General features: G+C 35.9%; 1 protein-coding gene across 1 annotated transcript; it reads left to right on the top strand.

Annotated features, from left to right (window-relative positions):
- The first annotated feature begins 4,028 nt into the window (after positions 1-4,028).
- LOC135718107 (uncharacterized) lies at positions 4,029-11,035 on the top strand. Its single transcript, XM_065240388.2, has 2 exons — positions 4,029-4,415; positions 7,717-11,035. The coding sequence occupies exons 1-2, from the start codon at positions 4,094-4,096 to the stop codon at positions 9,168-9,170; spliced, it is 1,776 nt and encodes a 591-aa protein (XP_065096460.1). The 5' UTR covers positions 4,029-4,093; the 3' UTR covers positions 9,171-11,035.
- The last annotated feature ends 266 nt before the right edge of the window (positions 11,036-11,301 follow it).

Below are 11,301 nucleotides of genomic sequence, written 5' to 3'. Positions count from 1 at the left end.
GTTTCAGGGGTTTCTATAAGTTTCACTTCTTTATATGGGAACTTTCCCCGAAAAACCCCACCCACCCGTCAAACAGCGGGAGACGCTAGAACTTGCAAACATCTTAGTTTAATTTCAAAACTCAACAATGGTGTACGAAAGAAGTGTGTTTTTGGATGTAAGGAGAGGAAAACCAGCCTTATGAAAACAATTGATATAGTTTTTTATCTGGGGTAGCAGCGGAGTTTTGCTTGTGTGTTTGATGTGCTGGATTTTCCCAACCGGGTCAAATGCTTTTTAAATTTCATTTGGAAAAAACAAAATACACTGTTAAAAAATCAGTAATAATGAATGCAAACGAGTATGGTGGTTTAAACTGTCTACATTTTTCTTCCATTAACAGCACTTTCAAAATTAATTGGATTAGACAATTTGTATCTAACTCAAACTCAATTTGGAACTTTATCCCTGACTATTATTTCTCCAAATTAGGTGGTCTTCCCTTTTTATTATCTGTAACTATAATATTGCTAAAATCCCATACAACTTATCTAAATTTCATAAGCAAGCATTTCTTGCATGGTCATTAATTTTCAAGCACAATTTTCGCCCCACCGGTACTTTATTTGGAACAATTGAGATATTTTGTATAAAAATAAGTCATTGTTTTTGAACAACTGGTTTCAAAAAAGAATCTTGACTGTTTCCCAACTCCTAAATTCAGAGGGTTTTATACTAAATTATACAGAATTCTTATCTAAATACGATTTTCCAGTAACTCCCAAGGAATTCTCTATTGTTATGGATGCCATTCCTGAGGGAGCTATTATGCTTCTAAGGGAGGCTGTCAAATCAGCGAACACATTGTCGGTTTCTTTAGACCCTTTTGAAACCCCAATAGGAAAACTGTGCTTTTTGTCACACCCATCACAACAGAACTTTAAAATCAGATCTCTTTTTCAAAAACAACTTGTAACAATTCCATATGTGGTGTCATATTGGGGAAACTTTGTCAACAACATTGAATGGAAAAAAGTATGGACACTGTCTCTTAAATATTTAAAGCGTAACTAAACCCCTGGTCAGAGCCTGACTCCGGGCTTGTGCACAATTCAGAATTGAATTGAGAATGACTCCTGAATTCCAATTCAATTCTTGAATTTGAATTGATGACAAAAACAGGATCTAGAATTACAATTTGAATTTGAATTAAAGGAAGCAGAATTGCGATTCAATAGAAATTCAAAGAAATATACTAGTCAACATTTGAAGTGGATCAAAAACTTTCATCCAAGTTGTCCTAAGACAAGAACGGATATTGGGTATTGGTTTTAAGGCAACTTTTAGGAAAGGTTTTGATCCACTTCAAATGTTGACTAGTGTACATACATTTCTAAAAAAAAATTTATATTATGTTGGACTTGATGAGACTTGTAATTGCTTCTATTGTTTACCTCACTTGTAAGTCGCTTTGGACAAAAGCGTCTGCTAAATGACAAAATGTAATGTAAAATGTACATATTATACAGTAAGTGAAGTGTTAAAAATTAAGCTTTCAGTAAATGTCAGATATGATTGCATTACATATTCTATATATATTAGTTTGAACTACTTGTACAGATTACATTAACAGGAAATGTTTTTCCCCAGCAATTAATGTTAAAAACTCTAGTCACATAACAAATAATTAAGTTTATGGAACATGATGGAACATAACTTCATTTCCCAGAATGCTTTACTTTAACCAAGTATTTAAAATGGTTGCCAAACAATTTTCCAAAGTTACTTTCCTAACACTGAATGTATGTGAGATTCTTTCTGTTGTGTGACTGTGGAAATTCTTTGAATTTCCATGAATTTAATTCCACTTCCCGTCATTGCAATTCCAATTCAACTTCTTGAAGTCAATTAAATTTAAATTCCAATTCATGAATTGAATGAAGGCCAATTCTGAAATTCTGAATTGTGCACAAGCCTGCCTGACTCCACCCACTGGCAATATGTGAAAAATGCAAGAAAAGTGGGCAGATCCCAATGGAGATAGGCCCTGTCCCAAATGTCACACTCCGAACTTGTGGTCCTCCTCAGAGTCCCCACTTTGATGACATCATGTAGTCCAGAGTTTAGGGACCCTTGATGCGACCACGTGGGTGCACCGGAGTCGTGTTTTGGGACAGACTCGAGCGTCAAAGTAGAGAAGTTGACCGTCACTGTAAACTCCTCCCGTCTGTCGTCTGATTGGTCTGATTGCTCTTTTGCAAGCACTTCTGGGTTTGTAAAGTGCGCGAAGCCTGCTGCAGTGCGGGCTTTGCTGAAGACCGCATCAAGGGGGCAAAGGAGGCCCTGAAGAGCACACTTCAAATCGTAAAATTGACAGATGGGACACCCTGCGGACTCGTAGACTAAACGAGCATGCACAATTTAAGGCCACGAGAGCGAAAGTCCACATGAAGTGCGCCATTTGGAACAAGGCCATAGAGGGGACGAACTAAGCTCGTACCAAGTGTGTGGTGAGATCGTTACAAGGGCGTGGTGAGCTTGAACCTGCTTACATCACAAGGTATTTTTTGGACCCAACATCCAATAGGAAAATTCGACTGCTGTAGCCACGGTTTAACTTGAAGAGGGCAGCACTCAGACGTTTTTACACCATATATTGTAGTATTGAAACACTTTATATCCAAATGTCAAAAAACTTACTAAAATCAATGAACAGCACTAATAAAGCATCATTCGTACAGATCATTTACTAAAAAAGTTGGTTTAGGGTTTAGTTACTCTTTAATAACTAACTAGGTGAGGGAAGTGTCATTAAAAATATTACATAGATTTTATCCAGCTAAAGTATACTAAAAAAGATTCAAAGTGGATTTAGACACAAGCTGCTCTTTTTGTGGTGCCCCCAACGAAACAGCACTTAAGTCTGTTCTCCATCCTTAACTGTTTCTGTTAAAAATCCCTGTGTACAATTTCCTTTCTCTTTTTCCTTATTTATTTTTTCCTTTTAATCTCTTTCATTGTTGTAATAATTGTAGTTACAAATTGTATATAACTTTGAAAATTTAAATGTAACATATTGTATTATTGAAATCCTTGAAACCCTGGTATAAAAAATCCGACGATTCACCACTAGGGGGAGTTGATCACAAATGACCAGTGCAGGTGTCAGTTTTATTGTTAAAGTTTATAAAAACATTCATCCTTCTGACTAACAACAGTACCATTTTATCTACTTTTTGTTTATAGACAGATTTAATGAAAAAAGTGCATAATTAAAAAGGGAGTTCGTTTTAATGATTTGTTTGCCATAAATAAAACCACAGAATACACTTTTAATTATGTCTTAATTAAATTAAATAATTAATTTTTCTTAACAAAATATTTTTAGAAAAATCTTGCTATTATTTTGTAAAATGTTTGGACAGATCTTGCTGTTTTTACACTATTTTAACCAGCAGGTGTCGTCAGCGTGTATGGTGTTTCGAACGCTTCAAAAAGCTTATTTACTTTCATCACTAGCTGTCACTGGTGCTGTTGGTAGAAATGAATTGTCAGTAAAGTATGCTGGTAAATACTTAGATGTCTTGTCGGTTCTGTACTTTCTGTAATTTTCAACAGATGTCAGTAACAACCCATGCAAAAAAAAAATCAAAGATATGTCCATAAAGCTATATAATTGTGTAATCATGTTAAATGACACAGGAAAAAGTATTGGACCCCTGAATGGAAGGAGGTGCAAAATGCATGTACAACCAACACAGTCACTAATAAAAAAACAAAACAATTCCGCCCCTTGTCCCAACGGATGGACTATAAAATAGTGTATCATTACCAAGGTCAAGGTGTCATGCAAGAAACATCTCATGCAAAACTCTATGGAAAACGAGACAATCTATGGAAAGAACTAGTTCAAAGTTTTTGAACATGTATTTTTATTCTACTTTGAAACGTTTAAGTTAAGAAAATTTCAATCCATTTTCACAGCAAACGCAGTAGATGGCGCTAATGCTCTACCTAAAATCAAGAACCGCCAATAAGCACGAAGAAGAAGAGACACTAGCATCAAACGCTGTGTGTTTACATCTGTTTTATTTTCTCTTCATTGTGAGACGAGATGGATGTGATGTGCAGTATATCAGTAGAAACTGTTGAGGGTTTACAGGATGATGAATCTACTGATCAAATTTCCACAGAGTCTCTGGATTCTGTCTGTGACGCCGGAGAACAGCAGCAGATCCTGCAGACCAAACTCAAGATGTGTTCAGTCAAACTCATCGACTGCACGAAACTCATGATGAATATTAAAACTGAACCTACAGAAATAAACACTGGACCTACAGAAATAAAAACTGAACCTACAGAAGAGGAAGATCCCACTGATGAATATGACAGTTGTAATGATTTTGACAACGACGATCATGATTTTATTCCTTCAGGTACGTTTCTTCTGTTGTATAGAGATTAAATATATTGATTTAATCCTCCTCATTATATGTAAATGTGTTTTACTTATTTTAGATAAAAACACTAATAGACGTACAGTGGTGCTATGATGAGACTATTTCCAGTGCACTTATGTATTGTTCTTGTGTTGCTATATTTGCTTCTATTGTTTACCTCACTTGTAAGTCGCTTTGGACAAAAGTGTCTGCTAAATTACTAAATGTAAATGTAAAAACAAAAACATAAGTCCCGCAAACGCTAAAATCGGAGGACAAATGGCTAAATAAAGTAGTTTTTCTAGCGTTAGAAGCTCATTTGAAACATTGCCGTGGCTCATTTAAGAAAATGACAGCTCCGAAGAGACGCCGCTTTAGTTTACGCCGTGCCGGCGCCTCCATGCGCGGTTATTATAGACCCTTTTACTGTTTGTACACAATGATGACGTGGCAGCGTATGCGCGCGCATTTAGGCAACGGAAGTATCGTAAGAATCAACAGTGAAGCAACACAAACAGTAAGTTATTTTTAAAAAAATTGACTTTATCAACATTTTCAACACAGCTCCCAGATCCGTGTACTATAGGGGAGTGGATAAAAGACGTTAGCAGATGGCCAAAAATAAAGTTGCCAGATACATATATACGTATATTAGTATATTATATTAGTGCAACCAAACGCAACAACGGGACATTTTGATGTTGAGAAACCGTTTTAATAAACTTTCTGAGTTGCTACCACGTTAGAACCAATGGGGAATAACACCACTTCTGTTGCCCAAATACGCGCGGAGGCTATTTGATCACGTGAGCTGTAAAAGGGTCTATATTGTCTGCTATATTAAGAAACAATTTATTCAAAACGAAATTCACTTTAAAGAAATGCTTTCTATAAAACAAAACTTAATTAAGTGGTAAAAATAATGTCTGAGGATTTACAAAAACAAAACTTAATCTGCACTTTAGCCTAAAAGACGTAAATGTTAATAATTTGGAACACAATCAGGAGAGACTTTCATTTGAATTAATTTATTACTGTATTTTATTTACTATTCGAATGAAGGAATTTACCAAAAAATAGCCTGAGAATGTCAGTCAACAAAGACGGCATTGACCGATTTGTCGACTAAACAACTAAAGTTGACAGCCCTACTTGCGACATTGTGTGGCTGGCAGTAGGTTAATTTTCGTTGAGACAGACATGTCAGTCAATTTTAAATGTAGATTTTTGCGGTTACCTTGGTGTCATCATCAGATAACAAATTAAAACAAATGGGGCAGCTCGCCAAATTGGTTGTGAGACCAGACGGGTTTCTTTCTGTCTGACTGCTGCTGCATGTGGGGCTGCAGACTGCACACATGTCGGTGCAATTTACATTCGGGTCCAGTCGGGTAAAAAAATGCCACTGGTTCAGGTCGGACTTGGGTGTAATTTTCTCGGGTTTGTCTCGGATCAGGTCTTACTTAAAAAAAAAAATATTTATGCAGGTCACGTTCGGGTATACAGTGGTTCGGGTCTTTTCGGGTCGGGTACATTTATTGGACCCGAGAAGACCTCTAGAGCAGAGATTATATAGCCCTTTTCACACAGACATTCCGGAAAATACACGGAAAATGCATCCTGGATATTTTTCGGGATCGTTAGATTTTTCGTTCATTCACACTGCCATGATTTGCCAGCATCTGCAAGGTCCTGGAAAGACACGTGACCTGTTGAAAGTCCTGCCCTCTCTTTTACGCAGAGTCTAAAGTTTGCATATTATTTATTATTTCTCTCTCCAGAAACCACTTGTGTGCATTTTTGTTTATGATAAGACTATAAAGGAGCGTGTGACGCGCCGTTCTATGCTGGTGAATGATCTCTGCTTTAAAGTGGATATTTGACGAGCTCCCTGATCTCTGCTTTAATACAGTTTTCAGACATTTCTCATCATGATTGTTTATATGCATTTAAAACCCGCATTTTGAGGAGCTGAAAGATATCTTGTTGGGATGACCCGCGGGCATTTTCGTTTATTATAGCTCAAATGAGCACGTGACGCAATATTCTTTTATGCTGCTGAATGATCTCCGTTTCAACGCAGTAAGTGACGAGCTAACTTATTTGATATCTGCTTCAGTCCAGTTTGCTGACATTTCTCGTCTTGAATGTTGTAAACCCCTAATTTTAAAGAGTTGAACCAACTTCATGTTACTACGGCACATGCGTCATTGTTTGTTTGCGACATTTCGCGATGTTGATCTCTCATTTTAAAGATCTGAACCATAACATAACTTTTGTCCTCACTACGACATGCCCATTACGGCATTGTTTCGGCTTCTTGTTCACACAGAGGGTTTTTCGTGTATCTGACTAGGTCCTCTTTCCGGCAACGATCTCAGAAGATTTATGGGACGTGTTTGTGTTCAAACAGACGCTTGTCTGGCAATTTTATGGGTATTTGTGTCTGTATGAATGGGGTACATGCAAGGCCTTCTGGTCCAACATCAGTGTCTGACCTTTCAAATGTGCTTTTCGAAGAATGGTCAAAAATTCCTTTAAACACACTCCCAAATTTTGTAGGAAGTTTTCCAAGAAGGGTTGAAGCTGTTGTAGCGACAAAGGCTGGGCTAACACCATATTAAACCCTATGGATTAAGAATGGGATGTCATTCAGGCTCATATGCACATAAAAGCAGGTGTCTCAAAACTTTTGTCAATATAAAGTATGTGTGTTTGGCTCAAATGTTTAAAGAAACCTCCCTCACTAATTCTAAAATGACCAGTAGGTGGCTGGGAAGAGGTCTTAGCCAATCAGATTCGAGATTAGAAAGAACTGTTGTATATAAACGCTAATAAACGGGAAGCTGGTGACCATATTGTGCTTTCAGTGCTCTATAATGATGTGCAGAATGATGTGCGAATTGATCCTCTTTTATAAAATCAGCGATGTAAATTATTCATGGTCACAGAAAAACGCTGACATTATGAATTCGGACGGCAATAAAAACATTGACTACCCCCTATAAGTGTTTTAAATATTTGTACATCCCCATGAGAAACAATTACCGTTTGAATAGAACTTAACTCTTTCCCCGCCAGCGTTTTGAAAAATAGTGGACAGCCAGCGCCAGTGTTTTTTATGATTTTCACAAAAGTTTAATGCCTTCCAGAAATTTTTATTCTTAAAATATATAAACGTATAATAAACTGCTTTCAAATGTTTCATAAGAAGAGTGGTATTACAGATTTCCCGTTATTGGCATCAAAAGAGTAAAGAGTGAAAAGAGAATTTTAATTTTTATTATGTTTCTTTTAGATGTGAAGAGTGAATCATGTTCTGATGGAGAAACGTCCTCAACATCAGAAGAGCGACTGACAGCACAAACTCTTTCCTGCATCACCTGTGGAAAGACATTCAGCTCACAGAGACGTTTAGAGAGACATGAGAGAAAACACACAGAACAGAAACTCTTCACCAGATCTGAGATCAGCTTTACTACCTTACAAGTGAAGAAACTTCATACAGAAGAGCACACAGAGAAGAAGAAGAAACTTCATTCAGAAGAGCACAGAGAAAAGAAGAAGAAGAAGAAACAACTTCATTCAGAAGAGCACACAGAAAAGAAGAAGAAGAAACAACTTCATTCAGAAGAGCACACAGAGAAGAAGAAGAAGAAACAACTTTGTTCAGAAGAGCACACAGAAAAGAAGTCAAAATTCTTATCTAATCTAAAACACCACATGAGGGAACACCGTGATAAAAAGCCTTTCTACTGCAGCACCAAACGCAGTCTTGTTGTTCATCAGAGAATTCAAACTGGAGAGAAACCTCATCACTGTAGTGTTTGTGGGAAGAGTTTTAATCAACATGCCAGTTTAGTGACACACCAGAGAACTCATACAGGTGAAAAACCTTACCACTGTAGTGTTTGTGGGAAGAGTTTTAGTCAACATGGCAGTTTAGTGATACACCAGAGAACTCATACAGGAGAAAAACCTTACAAATGCTCTCAATGTGAGAAGACTTTTGCTCGGTCAGGCCACTTAAAATCCCATCAGAGAGTTCACACTGGTGAGAAACCTTACGTATGCTCTCAATGTGGGAAGAGCTTCTCTGAAACATCTCGTTTGAGAGTTCATCAGAGAGTTCACACTGGAGAGAAACCTCATCACTGTAATGTTTGTGGGAAGAGTTTTGATCATCATTACAATTTAGTGGTACACCAGAGAACTCATACAGGTGAAAGACCTTACAAATGCTCTCAGTGTGAGAAGACTTTTGCTAAGTCTGGTCACTTCAAAATCCATGAGAGAAGTCACACTGGAGTAAAACCTTACGTCTGCTCTCAATGTGGAAAGAGCTTCAATACTTCAAGTTCTTTTAGAGTTCATGAGAGAACTCATACTGGAGTGAAACCTTACGTCTGCTCTCAATGTGGTAAGAGCTTCTCTACTTCAAGTTATTTTAGAGTCCATGAGAGACTTCACACTGGAGAGAAACCTCATCACTGCTTGATCTGTGGGAAGAGCTTCACTACTTCAAGTTATTTTAGAGTCCATGAGAGACTTCACACTGGAGAGAAACCTCATCACTGCTTGATCTGTGGGAAGAGCTTCACTACTTCAACTAAATTGGGAGTTCATCAGAGAGTTCACGCTGCAGAAAATCCTCATCAATGTAGGTTTTGTGGGAAGAGTTTTAGTCAACATGGTAGTTTAGTGAAACACCAAAGAACTCATACAGTAGAAAAGCCTTACAAATGCTCTTAATGTGAGAAGACGTTTGCTTGGTTATATTCCTTAAAAGTCCATGAGAGAAGTCACACTGGAGTGAAACCTTACAAATGCTCTCACTGTGGAAAGAGCTTCAATATTTCATTTAATTTGAGAACCCATCAGAGAGTTCACACTGGAGAGAAACCTCATCACTGCTTGATCTGTGGGAAGAGCTTCTCTACTTCAACTAAATTGAGAGTTCATCAGAGAGTTCATGCTGCAGAAAATCCTCATCACTGTAGTGTTTGTGGGAAGAGTTTCGCTCAACATGGAAATTTGGTGAAACACCAGAAAACTCATACAGGTTAAAGACTTTACATAAGATGTGTACTGAGTCAGGTCACTTAAAAGCAGTGTTACTTTTAACAGCAGATTTTGAATTAGTTTTAGTCCTATTTTAGTCAAATAAATGCCATGAGATTGTAGTTGATGAAGTTATATTTAGTCGACTAAAATTGAATGGGTTTAAATGTGTTTGAGTTAAAGTGTAATTGAATGCGCCATGCTCACAAATATATAACTGCTGTAATCTTGTAATATTATGACTTTTTTCAGGATATAGAAGAATATTAATATTTCAGAAAAGTCCAGAATTACAGTCCAGTAGCCTGCTATAAAAAACAATAGACACCATCACAGAAATTCTATTTGTTTTATTGGGAATTTTATTGGTCCAAACTGAAAACAACTTGTATGGACACATCTTAAAATACATCAGTGTCCTTTGTTTTGCCTCAAAATGCACACCAGTAATGTTTTCTTGCTTATAAATATTTCAATGCTTTATATTTTAAGCCGGATTGTAAAATTCTCATGAACATAAACTTATGTATGAAAAAATTTTCTGTAAGAAGTCATAATGGTCAGAAAATATTTAAAAACAACAGATAGGGGAAAGACTCAAAACAAAAGTATTAGGATCACCCTAATGGTCAAAGAAACCATTAAAAACTGGTCCCATTTTTTTTACACAAATGACCATAATGAAAACAATGTTGATACTTTTTGCATAACCTTTTTCAAATACAGTAGGCTATATGCAGTAAATTCTACTTAAAATAAGGCTATGATTAAATATTATGTGTGTCATTTTTTGTTTCATGTGTAAATAGTACATATGTTTCATTTTTAAATTTAAGGTTCAGAGAACATATTTTCATTTAAAGTTAATTTAAATGTATTAATTTTTATTAAAATTTTATATAGTGTGTTATTTGAATGCTATACCAATTTTTGTGACCATGCACACCACACAAATTTTTTTTTTTTGAGGTGAAGTGGCCCAGCTGGGTCATCAAAGTGGGCCATTACTTATTTATCATAAAATAATTTTGCATTAAAATTTTTGTAAAGGAACTGATTATTAACACACAATATAGGCCTATTTATAAAGAAAACTTTATAAATTCAGTTATATTAAATACTATTATATTAAACAACAACACCAAAGCACATAAGGGCACCCTATTTAAAATTCCTAAGTTAATAAGGAATAACTGAATTAATAAGTAAATGCAAAACAACTAGCATGTTTTGATGTTAAATTTGCAGATGGTTAACAGGATTTATATATGTAAATTAACAAAATTGAAAACATGTGTCTATAACACATAAGATAAAAAAAAAACGAAATACGTGAAATAATTAAACTGTAAATGTAACATTTGTAAGTTTCAAATTAAACAAGGCGTACACGTTAAAGTTTTTTGTTCTGATTCTACATTTGACCAGTTAATTTACTGTTACTCTATACATTTATCATTTCTTCCATTCTGCTCTATCTTTTATTCCATCTTCAACCTTTTTTTTCCACATTTTTATGTTTGATGTGATATGGTTGTACGCTGCAAAAAATTCCTTCGGGAAACAAATAAAGTTGAACTGAACTGATATTCCTGTGTGCATATTCATTACAGTTTTTAAGCAAATATACCTTTTGTCAGTTATTATATAACCAAAGAATGCCAATGTATTAATATATCTCAGGAGAATTAATTAAGATTTATTCTGGTGAAAGTCAAATGGCCCAATTTATAATACACTCTAAAAATGACTGGTTATTTTTGACCCATGGGTAAATATTGGACGGAACAGATGCTGGGTTAAGAATGACCTAGTGTTGTTG

The sequence above is a fragment of the Paramisgurnus dabryanus genome, chromosome 11, assembly GCF_030506205.2.
Source record: "Paramisgurnus dabryanus chromosome 11, PD_genome_1.1, whole genome shotgun sequence".
Classification (NCBI taxonomy): Eukaryota; Metazoa; Chordata; class Actinopteri; order Cypriniformes; family Cobitidae; genus Paramisgurnus; species Paramisgurnus dabryanus.
Note: the sequence above shows the minus strand (reverse complement) of the source record. Positions and strands in the feature narration are given on the sequence as shown.